General features: G+C 31.7%; 1 protein-coding gene across 3 annotated transcripts in view; it reads left to right on the forward strand.

Annotated features, from left to right (window-relative positions):
• The window catches only part of LOC115448634 (DNA-binding protein D-ETS-4), a 63,407-nt gene that overhangs the window by 21,803 nt on the left and 23,092 nt on the right, over window positions 1-18,512 (forward strand). Inside the window, exon 1 of one of the 3 annotated variants that reach the window (XM_030176122.2) lies at window positions 14,532-14,686. The exons of 1 other annotated variant lie outside the window; for it this stretch is intronic. In XM_030176122.2, the coding sequence (XP_030031982.1) occupies window positions 14,618-14,686 (69 nt within the window). In that variant the 5' untranslated portion in view covers window positions 14,532-14,617. Of the gene's footprint in view, window positions 1-14,531; window positions 14,687-18,512 lie in introns of those variants that run through there. One more of the 3 variants, XM_037441351.1, reaches the window with a different exon arrangement.

The raw sequence follows: 18,512 nt of genomic DNA on the forward strand, positions 1-18,512 counted from the left end.
TATTATAAGCGGCGAAAAGATTCTCTTTCGCAAATAAAAGGTATATTTATGTGATAGTAACTTAATAATTTACGATATTGTTTTTCTACTAATCGATAAAAATGAGTAATTCTCTAACAATTTGACTTTAGGAGTGGCTACTAAGTTAATAATGACGTGTTACAAGTATGCTTAAGCGATTTATGGAAAGTCGATATTATATTTTAAAGAAACATTTACCAATATAAGACTAGATACGGTGTTCGCTCGATGGTAATAATCATGGCTTGCTACACAGTAGCACCATCAAAAACTTCTATTTTCAATGTAATGCATGGTAGAGTTCTGCACAATTACCTAAATAATAAGGACATAAGATTGCCTGTAAGGTATCTAAAAGAGCTACTAGTGGATTAAAGCTTAGAGCTAAAAATAGACTAGAGTTGGCAGGTACTAAACTCAATCTGTTCGGAGTACCTACACAGATGACCATTTGCTCTTTCATTTCGTGAATACTCACAAAAAGTTGAATTCTATTTTTAGTGTATGCCAAATGCTTGCATGTTTCGTGCACATGCAATAGCTTAAATAAATTCCATTACAAATAACAAATTTGCATATGCCTCGCTATATTAATTGTTGCTACGTATAATGTGAAATTACTTCCGACATTTTGTAAGTAATAGAGGTGTTTATCACGACTTGGGTTTTGAGGCCCGCTGTTATAATTAGAATTACATGAATTCAAATAGCGTGTAATTAACATAATAAATGGACCAGATTAATCTACGTTCAATTAATTGAAACAATGGAAAATTATTTGACGTTAAAATATTCAAGTTTGTTATATGATTTAATTGATAACTATAGGCTAATTATATTTAGAGGATAGGAATAAAATTTATTTATATAGTAAAAGTTATATCGTATTTTTATATTTACTATTGTATTTGTGTATCGCGAGATATTTCTTTGATGCACCTTGTTCACTGCCTTATCCTAAGGTTGACTGGGAGAGACTACCTATGACAGAAAGTTCTGTGGATGAATCGCAAAGAAAAATAGGCATATAAAGATAATTTATAGTAAAAACATAAATTATTAAAAGTAATTTATGATAGTTACTAATATATTTTATAAATTTTATGTCCTTTTGTTTGTCACGCGACGTTAACAGTTTTTATATATGTCATATTAAGCAAATAACCGTCTGTTAAAATATAACGATTATTGTCTTTATAACTGTCTCCTATGTGATAGCATTCAGTATTTATTTAGCTACTATAATTACCAATTATTACTTATTTGCTGGAAGGAAAACTGATAGTGAACGTATGATTTTAAAGTAAAAATGATAGTTCCTTGGCGCTATAGAGAGACCAAGAACTTGGCAAAAATAATAATAAATATAAAACCTGCTCTAACTAGTCACACAAGCTAAGTATAATGGTAATTGTATACATTTACACACGTCTTGTTAACAATAACAGAGCTTTAAGCTTCAAAGAACTCGGAAGCAATCCCTTCGAAGGCCAGTCGTGAGTAGATCATTATGGAAGAAAACTATAATCATCTCTGTATCAACTCGAAATCGACTCTACCAACTAGAACATAAAGTTTAAAACTTTATATCACGACTATTTTTTGTCTGAATTAAATAGCACCAGTTTTGCAGCGTATTTTGTTGTCGCTTTTTTGTCGACAGGCGAATTTGGTCTTTATTAAAAAGGATAATGTACTTTAATCGTGCGAGCATGAATATTGAAAGTAAAGACCAGATTCGAGACATATAAAGTTCAAACATATAATTTTTCATTGTATGAATATAGCAGTGACCAAACTTTACAGCATTAAAATTTTCCTATAAAGTTATCTGGGTAAACATTTTTGTATGAGACGAACAATTTATTAGCCAGATGTCAAGCACTGTGACTGTCTCGTAACAAAATGCTCCCAACATGTAAGCAAATAATCAAACGGCACTGCACTTTCTTATCCAGAGACAAACTTTTAAAATGTCCCAAAATACATCAATGCTTACTGACTATAGCTTAGTAGTAGACATAAATAAAGCTGTCGGACCTAGACAGTCTCTAACACAACACAGATTACTAATTAGTTTACCTAGACAACAAATCACAATAGTTATATATGTATCGATAGATAAGTAAGATAAAGAATAATAAAATAGTAGCGACAACTTAAGTAAAAAGTTTACATCTTTTCCCCGTTTTCTGATATTTTACGACTAGAATTTCTAACAAAATACTTACTTAATCACGGTAAATTGCAATTATAGCACGCGAGACGCCTAAAGATAGCTTGACCAATGTATTGTTTTGTTTCACACTCCGTTTGAAGTCTAAAGATCATTTCAAAGTCTTGATAGCAAAGAAATCGTTTGACCGATTAGTTACGGTTAGAACACGCTCTGTTGAATTTTAATGAAACGTTCCGACTTAAGAGTATTTTTAAGTCGACTGCGATGTCTAGTAAGTAAATTAGTGTTTTAATCCATGATTGGCGATTTAGTTTTTTCTTTTTAATTTATATAACGAAATCATCATTTAACTAGCTTTTTAGTGGTATCAAATAGATTTCTTCATCTTGTAAAAGTCAATAAAGAATTCGAAATGCTCACATTTTTTGCGAAATATAATTTCTAAATTAGAGATCGTAAAATACTTAAAAAGATGACGCTATGAGCTGTAAATATTTATTCCGTATTTACTGTTTTGTGGAACGATAATTCTCTGGTTCCTGATATGAAACAAGGAATCTTAGCGTAGGGTCAAGACTGAGTATATTTAACAAGTAATTTATAATCAAGTATTTGCAGCAAAACGTTCATAATTATTTATTTATACGGTTCTTAAATACTCTTTATTAACGTGTACAAGTTTCCCATAGTAAAATTCAAACTATGCACGAACAAATTACAATTACCCTTCAAAGTGGAGAGAGCGTTTAAACGCTCAGAAAATTGTCATACAATGAACATAGTTGTGAAGGACTGAATATTTTAGCTACCTGCCCTGTATTAAGTTAATGAGGTTCATTCAGTAGCTTTGAGACGCAGTTATGTAGGTATTTTAAATGATTGTTATTTGTGAAATTTAATAAGACTCAAAAGTGTAGACAGTATATAATAATAATATTATAAAATAATATTTTTATTTTTTAACGTACTTAAATTTAATTTAATTTCATGCAAATATATATTTTTGATAGTAATTGAACACTGCTTACCGAAATTCTTTCAATGGAAACGCTAATGTTTTATAGATTAAATAAGTATACTTTCCAACATAATGTTCAATCGATTAAATCTCAACCATAAAATACCTTATCTAGGTTACCACCTGCCAGTCTAAGCCTAACTTTCCCCCTCCTGCTTGATCACAAAGGCCGTGGCAAAGGTTACGTAGTCACAGATACTGTAGAGCCGTTCACGAATGCGTCATATTGCATCAGATATGACCGGAAAGTGCTTTCATGTGCGTCACCAAAGCAGTTTAGTGGCTACAACATAGCCTTTAACGAATTTTAATTGTTGTTTTTAATCGATTTAGATTTTTTTTCTTGGAAGTATTGAAAGGAACAAAAATTTGGCAATGATTGTAATTTTTTTTATGACGATTAAATAACATTTAGCAATAAACTGGATATTCTAGCATAGATTAGTTAACATACAATGTGTAGCTTATCTACTGAAGGTAATATATCACTGAGATATTATTAATAACATAGCTATGTATTACTTCGATAACATGTATTATAGTATTATATTCTATAAATCCATGACTAAGGATTTAGTGTCGAATTTAATTTATTGCAATAATAAAAAAACAACTACGCTCCATTAATATTATAATGATGATAATATGTAATTAAAAATGCAAATTAACTTAAATTTAAAGTTCTTAACAAGTCATATCTTAAATTATAAAATATGTTAATTTGTAATATGGTATATGGTAATGGGATTTAAAACGCCGACAGTGGTTGATTTAATATATTTTCTTTTTATGGTACCAAAGACTATTTTGCAATTGACTAGTACCTGGCCAGTCGCTCTACATTTATTTCTACCAATATATATATCATTTAGTCAGGAGTCAGTCAGTGGTTTATTTATGTCATATACGTGAAGAGTATAGTAATGAATTTGAATCAAAACGCAATGGCATATAGTTAAAGGTTGTAGAATAAAATCGTCGAATGTGATAGCCGCTATCACTTAGTTATATTGTGTTTTTTTTTCTTTCTCTATAATATTTTGGATTTAGTTTTTAATGCTATGAAATGTACAATGTTTTAAACATCAAAATTATTAAATTGCATAGTATACGAACCAATGCAACGATACAAAATATGAAAGAAAGCAAATATCTCTATATTATTGTACGTGAGTTATCACACGTCTTACTACCTTTTGGCGATATATGCACTAAGTTATGAATTTGGTGCTAGAAGTCTATCTAGCGTAAAAATAAACGATGACTAACGGAGTTTCATAACGATTTATAAAAGTACAGTTAAAGTGAAATAGGGTTTTATTTGCGCTACCATTTTCACTTTTGCCTATTGAGGTCGAGGACGCACGGACAAACCGCTTTTAGTTACGTGAACTGACTGTTTTATGTACAATGGTCAGATGTGGCACGCAATTGCATGTTTTGGTGGTGACTCTACTTTTGAGACAATGGAATTTGGTGTTTGGGAGCCAAATGTTGTACTGAATTTTTATGGGTTGATTAGATTTCAACGCACCTGTAGAATATGAAGGACAGTTTTATTATAATAGAAAACCACCTTTAAAAAATTACCATAGAAATAAAAAAATAGCCTTTATGTACTCGTATAGTAACGTCAAATTTATTTGATAAAGTAGGTAATTAAGGATCATAATATAATTTCATTGAGTTATATATACTATTATAAGTTTGGGGATTGGAAAGATTTTTCCTTAAGGTAAAGGTTGGATCCGCTAAAAATATTACTTAAATGGTCCGTTCTAATTTCATTATAAGATGAAAGCAAAACGGGTTCTAAGAAATGTGCCCAACTTAAGGAAAATATATCAAAAAACCTTTCCGGAAATAGCTGTCTGTTAATACAGTGTAGTGTGTAAGTTGGAGGCACTAGGCAGTGACATTAAATATATGTTTTTGTCATAAATGGTAATCAAAATATATATTTTTTAAATGTAACTTGGTAAACTAGTTCATCAATTAAATGTCCTTTACATTGTAAAATAACTTCGTGACTCATCCCTTTTTTTTTTTTTTTTTTACGTAGGTAAATCGTCAGTTGACTATCTCCCGCCTTTCGCGTCAGACTTTTACTGACTAAGAACCTACGGTGTTCCCATCCTTTGCCTATGTGCCTAAGTCCAAGATCCGGTGGCATTGAGACCTAGGCAGGCACCGGCCCTAAAGGGCCCCGCAAATTATACTGACACTGCTCTTCGAGGCGCGCGTGGAACACTACGCGCCGTACACACGGGGTGACTCATCCCTTTAAGTCATCCTTCGTGACTAATATTCCTTTTACTTTATGGGCTACATGGTAGAGCCTTGTGAGAATTAGGCGCAATAACCTCATTTGCTACATTTTATGTAAATACTGGCCATAGAATTTAACAGAACATAAAATTTTATAATTTTATAACTAAATTGTGTGGTTCACTCATCATACACTTTAAATTCTTTTTTTACTAGTATATAAAACATGCAATTAAAATAATTATGCCATAATTAAACTCATTAAATAGTTATGACTTGAGTTTGATACGTCAGGGGAAACAATTTGATGTTTTGAATTACGAGTGCTTAATATTATTTCAGGCTTTAGCGGTGATGAAATTATCTCGAGAAAACCTGCATATCTGAAAAATTCCATAAATAATTAGTAGGGATAGAAAGTCTACAAATAAATAGATTTTAAAGAGGCGTATGGCAGCAGGACTTAATAAAAAATGGTTTATGCTTCATAATAGTTGTAACTTAACCACACCTCAATAAATAATTATACAGGTATTGATATATTATTTTAGATGAATATTTATATTCAAATCTTATTTATATTAAATTAATTTGTATTTTTATAAGTTAATGTCGAGTTACGTGATCTAAACTGTATTATAATTAATATTATTATTTACTGCATTACTGTCCTTATTAATAATGGGTGCATTTAAACAATATATAAATAAATGCGTATCATTGTATTGTAATACTTTATTGACATTGTAATAAGGACAAGGTTGCATTAATGTGTGTTTTGACAAATATTTATAACAGAAGATAAGTAAAATAATAATCAATAATCCATGTAATCACTCATCCACAATACTTTGAAAACTCTTTGTTACTGCATCGAAGCAAAATTAGGCACCTCGCACACGTCAGTTGTATAAAAGTGCATTGCTTTTCGGCAGGAAATTGATAGCATTTTGGCGGCTATTTAGATTTCTGACAACATCATAAAAATAAGAGCTGCATTATTTTAGATTTTTGTGAGGACACCACCGAGTAAAGCCGTCCCCTTTATGATATTCTAAATACAATTGAGTAGAGCATGTCTCTATCGAAATTACGTTAAACGTTTCCATATATGGTTAGCTGTTAAATTTATAAAATACCATTTTTGGAGCTTCTAATAATGCAAAGGTTACGTTTGTATGTCAATTAGAGTTCTAAATGATTGGTTATGTCATAATATTAAATCTTAAGTGTTTGTCGCCTCTTTGTTCTAATAAAATGGTTGTTGACACGGCAAGGTAATAGACGTGTTACTGATTTTTTTTTACATTGCCATTATTAGTATAGTACAGTTAAATATATATTAATTTGTACAACAGATCCATTTCGTGTACCATCTTGAATCCATCTCAGTAACAATGCTGATTCACATCGCTGCGAAAGTTGAGATGAAACAGGAAAATGAATCGTATTGTGCAAACTTATGGACAGTCCAGTTGAGAAATTATGACTCATATAATTACGTGTTTAGCTTTGAAATTTGGCTATAATGGTTCGTCATGCTATTGATGTTAATGATTTTGTATTTTGCAAGTTATGTCTCTTAAATGTATGTACGGTATAGAAAATCGATTTATGTACGTTTTCAAGTATTATCATTTTATGTTTGACATGGTTATTGGCTTTTACTTTTTAGGACGTAAAGCAAAATTATATGAATCTCGTGTTGATAAAAAAATGGCGAGGTTTTCTGTCTGTAATTGGGTCGAAAATAATTACTTATTTTGTCGTGTAAAAGTAGAACTAAAAGTATTTTGTTTTATGAACGTTTCATTACTCGCTACATTATCGAAACTATATAAAAACAATATAATTTATGAAAATTTCATTAACAATTAATGATACTTTCATAGAAAGCTACACGCGCTCCCTAAACACCCTTATACAGTTATAGATCGTAATTTTCGTAATCGTTCAGATATATTGATCTGTCGCTTCTTTCTCATTAACCTGATAGACAACACATTGGTCATTAATATCTGTCATTATAAATTTAAATCCCATCTTCTCAGCGGCGTCGTTTAGATTCTTGTGTTGTAAATTAGGTTTTTATAGCAATGATTAATTAATCAGGTCACACATAAAACCTAGATTTACGAGCCAAAAGATATTTTCTGAGATGTGTTGATTTGCAGCCTTATGCTGGTGTAAATTAAATTGCTTTAATTAAATGAGTGAAAGATTTAGGTCTCTTGAAAATGAACTTGTCAATTTTGGGAAAAATTTCACCTTTTTGCTACTCTCTTCGACATCCAATCGTTTTGAAAGAATTTTCACTTATATATTTAAAAGTTATTTTGAAGTGTGTTAAAGAACGGAGTTTAGGTATAATAAAATGTATCAAACCTGAAGTTTGAATACTTGAGGAGAGACTAGATTAAAGTAGTAATTTTACTTTAAACTCTATTAATTAGACTTTAGGATCCATAAAAGCCTACACTAACCCTTCAGTGCCAGTAGTGAAAATAAGCACATTTTATTGACATTAATTTTGAACCCAAGTCCCGTACTAATGGTTTGTTTACGTGCGTAGTTAATGCGAGCATCACGTGATTATCGCGTGAGAATTTAATCACAGTAATGATAATATAATTCATACAATAACACTGATAAGTACAATTAATTGGAGCCGTCGTGGGAGTGATCCATGTGAGACAATTTAATGCATAAGTGTCATACTGGAGGGAAATTGTTACGATAATAATTTGGAAAATGTATTATATAATATCAGTTCTGTATTATATACTGCCCCACTGTTGGGCACGGGCCTCCTCTACTACTGGGAGAGATTAGACCTTAGTCCACCACGCTGCCCTAGAGCGGATTAGTAGATTCAGCCATCCTCAAAATTCCTATAGAGAACTTCGCAAGCATGTTGGCAACTTGCAAAGGAGTTAAAAGAGTACGATGTGGTGACGTCATATTTGATATCTAAGATATTATTAAAACGTGCGTTGCATTGGAAAATTAGGATAATCATAATTTATTTTGGAACTTTAAATGCTGTGCTACGTTTTTCTACTGTTATGTTTCTCCGTATCGTAGTTGTTATTATGGTACGACTTTAGTGCTGAGGTCTCGGGTTCAATCCCCGGGTCGGGCAAAGTGATATTTGAATTTTCTGCTCAGTATCAGCCCGGAGTCGGATATCTTTTCTTAATAAGGCGATAAGCTCCCCCTATCACATTATTGGATGGAATACGTATGGCGGAAAATAAGCGTACTAATTAATTGCATCTCCGCCTACCCCTTCTGAGATATAAGGCCTGAGTGTGGGTTATCTATAGACAGAGTGCCAGTATTTTGAGGTACTCTGTATATGTGTTGACTATTTGTATAATTAAATTTAATATGTGTTATATTTGTAAGAAATATTAGGAAGATAATTTTATAAAATCATACTAAGTATTTAGATGTCATGTTATTTTCTAAGCTCGTATTTTTCATGTTACCTTTACACGTGCTCAAACACGGCCATAGTAAAATCTTTAGACACTAAATTCTCAATATTAACACCTTCGAAAGATGTAAATGTCATATACGTGTAAATTTTTGGACCAAATGTTGGAATTTTACTAAAATCATGCTGTATTTATTTCATACGTAAACACATTTATTTGATAGTCTGTCGTAACTTGAAATATTGGGAGCTTTTAGCGTTTTTCAATCAATGGAAGCGATAATTTGTTGTTTAGTGTACTTATTTTGTGATGTTTATATCCGATTTCAGGGAAAGAACCTCGAAGTATGTTTTTGAAACAGCACGGCAAAGTGACTTCACTGCACCTAAACGTAAGCGGAGTGGGGTCCAGACTCCAGATAATGACGACTGTAATATCAGCTCTGTATTATATACAATCCCACTGCTGGGCACGGGCCTCCTCTACTACTGAGAGGGATTAGGCCCTAGTCCACCACGCTGGCCTAGTGCGGATTGGTAGACTTTACATACCCTCAAAATTCTTATAAAGAACTTCTAAGGTATGCAGTTCACCAGTTTTCCCATCACAGTCAAAGCAAGCCATCATTCACAGAGAATAGACATATGAGTTTAGAAAAGTCAGAGGTGTGTGCCCTTCGGTGTTGAACCTGCGGAGTCTTAGCTGTTCAAAACCAACCAGGCTATCGATGCTTAAGAGTGCCAACTGATAATAAATGATTATCTTCGCCAGGCGACACATTATGCCTTGAGTTTTGTCTAGGAGAACGTGTAGTGGCACGACGGATCTCTTAGTTTAATTTAAATATCAGCAATATTAATTTTACCTATTTTTTTTTTATTTAAGGAGGTCGTTATTTCACGACTATGTCGCTCTCTTAAGTATTATAATATGTGTTTTTGAATGAATTAATAATGAACTGCTAATATTTGAAGAGTATTAGTAGTTCTAAGTATTGAAATTTTTATCGCTACATGGCGATTGTCATTTATTTTATGTTAAACAGCTATAAAGCATGACAAAGAAAATATGAATAATTTTGTTGATGTTTATCAATTTACGTGGTATAACTTCATAATTAAATCCACCCAATTATTCACATATCATCATTATATCTAGTATGATTTAACAAAATATTTATCTTTTGTAGTAAATTATAAAATAATTCAATAATTATAATTATTGAATATCATTTGGCTTCAAATATGATAAGTATCACAGTTAGTCATTACATGAAAAATTGCTTTTTTGCTTACAATATGACTTGCATAAAATATAGAGCTGCTTGCGTATTTTTCTTAATTTCTAGCTCTTGTTATATTTCGTAGGTTATAATTATACTAGCAGATAAAGTTTTCTCATCCGTCGTTGTTTTAACTCTGTATTTCAATATCAATTTGCCAGTTTCAATCTAACAGTACCGCCAAATGAATATTACAATCACAACAAATTGCTTTTTAAAAATGAACAACTCCTAAACGCCTAAAAACATGTCGCCTAGACAAAACAAAAGGCAAAATCGCACGAGCTTTTAAAGGCTGGTAGAGCGGTGGGTGGTATGTCGCAAGTGGCACCATCCAATAGCAGTGGTGAAAGGGTCCAGCGGCCTTGCAATACGCTCGTAATTATTAAACATTCACGTGCAATGTTGACAATGCTTTCAAATGTTTGTTTATGGATTTCGGATTATGTGACAGATAGTTATGACATTACAATATTTTTATTGTTACCTTACACATACACTCACGCTTTCTGTATCCGAAGGGGTAGGCAGAGGCGCAACTGCTGCAATTTTCCGCCGTGTATATTCCGCCCCATGATATGATAGGGGATGAGCCTATCACCATATCGGGCACAAATTCCAGACTCGGGCTGATACTGAGAAGGAAAACTCAATATTGCTGCACAACCCAGGTATCACACCCGAAACATTAGCACTGCAGCGGTAACTCTTTATTACCATTTGATAAATTACCTAGGGATTTTGTTTTTATAGTGATATGCGGTCTTAATGCTTAGTAAAGTAATGTAGATGGGTGTAGTGCCGTGGTCTAGAGCAGCACATACAGACCAGAGAAAGTTCATGTTTTTTTATACATATATTTAGAATTATTTTCGATACTATGATTGGAGGTTGGAAATATGTTTCTTTATTTCGCCTTTGGAACTGATCATCGGTTTTAATGTAAGCAGAACTTATAAAACAATGCATCACCCTTTATTACTCTATTCAGCGATTTATAAAAGAAAAATCTTAACACCCACATTATTTCGTGACTTTTATATTAATTGTATCCAGTAGGATGAAAATGAAATCTTTTATTACGAATTTCGTATTTCAGGTAAAACAACGCGTATAAATACGAGATAAGCAATCTTTTTAACGTGCTTACGAAACACATTGTATGTAAATATACTGCGTTATATGTTCATGTATTCAATATTGTTTCATATTTTACAGTTATACTTAAAAAAAAGTTTCATGGAAACGCAATAAGCCTAACTTATTAATAAACTTACCGCCTAGTCTTCATTCTTTGTACCTAATTAATTAAATTAATGCGTTTATTCTATATTCCTATTAACATATACTGTCTCTACATTATCCTATAACAAATTAGAAAACTAGAGACGACGTCAAAATCAGGCGATGTTTCAAAAAGCGTGCCGGCGGTATGGCATTTTGCCACGAACATAGTCCGCATACTTCTAAGTAATGTAATACTAATCAATAATTCTACGGAAGCACAGCATTGTGTGCTAAACAAAGCTCACCGTTTAGAGTTATTAATACATGTGTAGGGGTATTGTTCGGAATATAAAGCTGGTTAATGGAAAATTTTGCAATTGCCATTTGTTTATAATTATAAGATTTTCATAACAGTGTGATGATCATGTGAGTTGTAAAGAGGTTAAAACGCACCGAAAATAGCTAACTAATTGCTGATTTCATGTTTTCTTACAAATAATTCTTAGAGTAAAATAAAGATAAGATAACCGGTTAATACTAATCAATAACAATGTTTGATATGAAATATGTTAAAATATAAAGTAATATCACATGACTTAGATAATTGACTGATAATTGTCATAAAAATCTATAACTATAACCGTATATTTGATAAAATTCAGATAAAATAAATCCAAATATTTAATTACGAACATTCAACATGGCAACAGAGTATAATGGAACATAACCCGCCATTTTGTGATGGCGGCCGGCATGGCGGGAAAACCAGAGACCTTGACAACCGGTTCCAATGAGCGGCGCACGACCGGCCGAGCTTTAGATACAACCTCTAAATAGAATTAATTTAACTTATGATCGTGGATATGCAACTTTAATAATATTGTAGTTAACTTAGCAGATATTGTAGTGTTATAGTGTGTTATACCACGTATTTACGGCGTTTTCCTTATCTAATATATTCGAATTTCGAATATTCTTAAATGCACATTTGTTTTGCAAGATGGCGTCCAGTGATAGGTATTCGATAATCAAATTTTTATCAAATGCAGTAAATTACATTTTATCTGTAAATTGCAATAATTTTAAATATTACAGACTTGTCGTATAGCAGTTATTGTATATTTTAAATAATATTAATCAAATGTTAAGCTTAAAGTAATTAATATTATGTATAATTAAGTAAATCATTCGTTAATTAATCATTGAACCGTAGACACAGTTGCATGCTTATAAGTATTATTATCCAAATAAACAACAAATGCGTGTATTTATAAATATAAATCAGGTAGAGTTTCAGGCAGCGTGCCAGAGAATCACAGTACTTTACCTTTCCATGACTATAATTTCAATAATAACTACATAATACCAAAACTTAAATAACTTCAAAATAATATGTCAATTGCTTTTGTGATATAAAAAAAATGCACCAACATACGTATTTAAACGTGATATCATGCAGTTGATATATTTTTTACAAAACATATTTTTTTACGAGAACCGGTAATGTTTGAAGGATAATATTTGTGGTTTTTATGTTCATGTATAAATAAAACTTAACGACAACAGCGCAGCGGGCGACTGGCGGGATCAAAAACTAGAGATCGTGAGTTTGTGTCTCGCGTCGTAAAATATATGTAAAAATGCATATTGGAGTTATAGGTCAGATCTTTACGGTTAATAAGTAATACAAGCTTAAAGTTGTAGTCATATGTTTCAGATGAAAAGTTTTTAGTATAATGATACACTCAAACCTACGACTTAATTTTAGTAGAGATGTTTTGTCCATAAAAGCCTTAAAATAGGCTTTATTACTAAATATGTTTGGATTTAAGCCATAATGATTGATGAATTCTGGAGCCTCATACACTGTTACTTAGAGGGCAATAATAAGGGTCTCTAGATCTCTAATGCTCCAAATAGGATAAATTATTACCCAGTAAATTCAGCAAGCTTGCAAATAAAAACAGGCGTGATGCTAGTCACGTACACCTAATTGTATTTTTGGTGTGCCACGATTTAGTGTGTGTTTAAAAGGTCTTATTTTTAAGTTTTGAATAGGTAATTTGTGGATTCTGATTGAAGATTAATCCTTTTTGTTGTAAAGTATTATGAAAATTATCATCGTGTATAAATAGTGTTTATAAATAATGAAAATTTACTGAATAGTTATATATATTTGAATTTTTATTTATTCGACTGACTCGGTGGGATATTACGATACGACTACAGTGCTGAGGTCTCAGCTTCGATTCCCTGGTCGCGCAGTTATATAATTTTCTACTCAGTATGAGCCTGGAGTCTCTAATTTATGCCCAATATTGTGATAGGCTCGTATCCAATCATATCATGGGACGGAATACACACGGCGGGCTGGGGTACACCAGTTGCATCTTTTTCTATCCCTTCGGATATAAAAGGCATCTGTGTGTAATACTATAGCTTATTTTTTTAACGCGTTAAATTATTATGTGAAAAATATAAAGTGTCATAGTGAACGTTAACTATCGAGTTGCTGCCCTATAATTAAATTTGGTAGGGTTATTAGCGTTCCGGTTATATAACTCGGCTAATTTAAGAAGGCAAGTATTAACTGGCGTATCGATAGAAATCATTTGTTATTGTAAATGTACAGAGATGAACGAACCCATCTATGTTTTATATGTTTTTTAATTACAGTTCACTTTAGATGTAAGAATGACGATTAATGTGTAAGATGTTTAAAATAGATGATTTTTTTTTATTGTTGTTATATTTAGATAAATGACTTCATTTTTAATGTGCTTATATATCGCGATTTTATTATATTAATAAAGTCGGAATCACTAAATATTTTATTCAAAAACATTTATTTTTTTAAAAATCATTATTAAATATAATTATACTTAAAATAAAATTAAGCTTCACAAATTCGACTGTATTTTATCAAAATCAATTAATAACGTAGATTACAATCATGGCAATATAACCTGAGTCAACATAGGACAGTAATTTCTCCATTTATGGATATTAGGCGAAAGAAACTAATCTAATCATTTGCGAACTTTGGTCCTCACGATAAATTACGTTGATAACAAGGCATTATCTATAATATATTGTGATATGCACGAGTTGTATTACGTATAACCTCGTTGGTAGTCGAAGGAATACATTGTCTTTTGTATGATAATTTGTGGTGAAACAATATGGTGTCGTTGTGGGATAACTGTGTGAAATGCGAGAACGCACGCGTTGAGGATTATTATTATTATCAGGTAAATAATTGTGCTTTTTATTTAAATTAAAAAAATATATTAGAGAATTTTATTTTATTTTCTAGAAGATTTTATATACCTTTCGTAATAGAAAGGTCTTGAAAATGTATTAAATATATTGTAATAATTAAATTATTAAATATTGCGTAAGAGGGTAAAAATATCTAATCGATAAAAAGTAATGATAACTAGCGCCATCTTTGAAAAGTTGCCCAAACCTCAATCACAGAGGGCGCTACAAAAACTGTGTCGCTGTTTTTCTGTAAATTTACCTTGTTGATACCGTCATCGTAATGACTTTAGAACGCATCAATCATCGTTATGTTGACGGCAAAATACGTCAGTTTGGATAGTACGAAATCATTTGATGACGGCATCATTAAGCCGTAATCGGTAAAAAGGATTTTCCTTTTTATTCTATAATTTGTATATGATTCGGTAAAATACTGGGAAAAAATCAAGTGTTTAGAAAAGCGAATGTTACGTATTTGCTAGTTTTGTTTGCACATGTCCAAAAAAAATGTGTGGGGCGTTGGGTTTGTACCGTGGTTTTTGTTATCTCTTATGATGATTTAGGGTCTTGTATAATACTGCGTTACATAATCTATTATTTGTGCCACTGTTCTAATATAGTGCTTGCTAATTGGTTATCCACGGGTTAGTGCTTCTAAGAGTTGAAAAATATACTGTATTTAATATTTTAAAACGACACGAAATTCAAATATTAGTAAATATAATATAAAAAAATTAATGACACTTATTTCGGATAATCAAACCGTGATCTTTCAAATCTAGGTCGAATACTCTAGATGTCAAGTTCGGTAGCGTGAAAAATGGTGATTAAAATAATTACTAGCGTAGTGACTAAAACATATAAAATGAATATGACACAGTCACCATTGATAACGTAATAATATTAATTGTTAAATCAATTAATTGGTTTTATATTAATGACTCCAATGACACAAGGAAAAATACGAAATTGAAATAATATGTAAACCTGTTGTTAGGCATTTTATACATAATAGATAATATTGTAATAATAATTATTATAAAATTATTCATGTATTATATTGTCGCGCTGCTGGGTGCGAACCTACTCTATTACTGAGAGAGATTAGGTCTTAGTCCACTACGCTGGCCTAGTGCGGATTGGTAGACTTCACATACCCTCAAAACCCTTAAATAAATCTCAGGTATTCCTTTCCTCACTATATTTCCTTTGTCGTTAAAGTAATCGATAATTCACAAGAATACACACATAACTTTAGAAAAGTTAGAGATGTATACCTTTGAGTTTTGAACCTGCGGACATTCGTCTCGGCGGTTCGTTCTACTCCAACTAGGCTATCGCCTGGTATTGTGTTGTAATGATGTGTAATTCATTTGTCTTATACTCAGTTACCGACACACTCAGTTTTCGACATAGAGCTTGAAAAATTGAAAACAAAAGAAATATGTCATGTTTCTGCTACTTATATAGCAATAATACACTGTAGAGCTACTCCACGATACCATTTTGAATAAAAATTACTTCATCTTTCTAGTCTTCGAATACGAGGTCAAGTATCGAGTCATTTGTATTAATAGAACTAGATTTTATTCTTCCCAAATATGATAAAATAGTTATGAACAAAACTTAACCAGAGTTTTAGGCCCAGACTAATACATAGATTATGTTGTAAAGCGTATTACTTGAGTCACTAATAATTGAATGCGGCGATAGAACCCACTGCCTTGTATTTCGCGACAATTATTTTGCTGGCCTACCGATGTTTACAATCATCGCGGCAATTGTATTATTTGTATAACTCTTTTGCCTTTTGCCCTTATCCCATTATAATGTTAATATGTAAAAGCACTGAACTCGTTGCATCACTCATTTCATTACCTTGAAAACTTTTTAATTCGCTAAAATCTGGCTGGTGTACCCTTGGTTAGGGAAGACCATCTACTATCCATTACTCGGACTATATCCTACTAAAACCGAGCGGTAAAGTTATTCTCACTCGCATTGTGTAGATGGTACCAACAGCGGTTTCGTGACAATTATTTTTTTCACATATTTACATAAAGTATTGTTATGTGCGGCCATGGGCTTATGAATGGGTTTTAGCAATGACATAAGGTGATTGTTCAATATGTTAGTCACTCGGCATTCCCCATTACATAACATATTGTTTACTATGCAAATGCATTGCTGACTCTACTTTATTTTCAGAATTTTAGCTGTTACTTGGACATATGTTAGGCTATATGATGGTAGATGTAACTTAGATATTTCTTTGCTGTTATTTTTAAATCTTTAATTGTCATGCCATTGAACATTAACTTTTGCCTGTGGTTCTGCCGGCGTAAAAAAGGTTTTTCTGGATAAAAGTCCGGATTAATATTTTCCCGAGATAATATAGACTATAGAACTTAGGAGTAATGTAGCTTCCTACTAGTGACAATATTGCGATATCGGTCTAGTAGTTTCTGAAATTAGAGCGATCAATCAAACAAACTCCTCAGCTTCATAATAATATAGATTTATAGTACTAATAGACATATATAACAAAATATTTGTAGTAGATATAGAGTCTCTGTTACATGTGTTTACTATTTTTAGTTGTTTGGTTATTGACCCCAACCGTTTTTTTCCACTGACACGTGTAATTTGTTTCGGTCATAGGGCGCGAAACCTTTATGGGAGTAAAAAATGGCTAAACGAATTATTGTTTAAAAAAAATGAGGAAGTCACGCGAAGTACTCGTTTTATTGAAATTGATTCGATTACACTTTTTTAAACGCTCGTTAACCAGAAAAAATCATCGGTTTAATGCTTTTTATAATCCTTTTTGTTGGCACTTCTGAGAAAATATTAGGCTTCGTGGCGGGAGATTTTTTACACTTTGTTTTAACACGTATTTTAAACGATCAACTACTACAATTTTACGACTTTCTATATAGAATTTGATGTAAATAAAATAAAAATAAAAATGCTTTATTCATTAACACACTAAGTTTGAGCGTAATTCAATATACAAAGTCTGATTAATTATATAAGCTAATTGTAAAAGTAACACATAAAAAAGCAATAATTTGATCTATGAAAGTACAGCGTGCATACGCATAATAGACCTTGACCATTGTGATGTCTTTCGTACGTTCAATTTCTCTTGAACAATAATGACATTTCTTTTCATGATATACAGCATGTTTAAACAATATTTACTTTATAATTGATTGATTTAAAGTATAAATTACCGTGATTGTGGTGTCACATTACTATTGTATGAGTATAATTCCTGTTAGGTAATTTTTTAAAAGAAACTTTATAAAACATGCCTTTTCTGGCACATGATTAGGAACGAGTGTAAAAAATGTGTTAAATATTTCTCACGTGTTTGAGAGTACGTCATTGAATTTGTGTGTATATGCAATATGTACAGAGCTCAAAGATGGATGGTGTTATGCAACGACGAACGGTTTAGAGGAAAAAATAATTTCGGAACATTTATATTTTCACGATTATAGTGATTCGTTGGGAAAATGTTGTTAATTATAAAACTTATGTCGTAATAATAATTTTATTAGTCATTTCTTTGTTAGTAATTCGTACACAAATTACGCTTTTATTATTCACTCCATTTTATTTTAATAATATCAGAATCAATTTCAATGTTATATAATCTTTTCCTCATTTTATTAAAATAAGCAGCAATAATAAAAAAAAATGCAGCAAATTAATGAGTATAGATGCCTTATTTCGGCATAATTCGTCCTTGTTAAACAGTGTGCGGTCATTAAAGTATGAATGAAGTACGGAAGGCGTCTGCGCAGG

Source organism: Manduca sexta, chromosome 22 (genome assembly GCF_014839805.1).
Source record: "Manduca sexta isolate Smith_Timp_Sample1 chromosome 22, JHU_Msex_v1.0, whole genome shotgun sequence".
Taxonomy (NCBI): Eukaryota; Metazoa; Arthropoda; class Insecta; order Lepidoptera; family Sphingidae; genus Manduca; species Manduca sexta.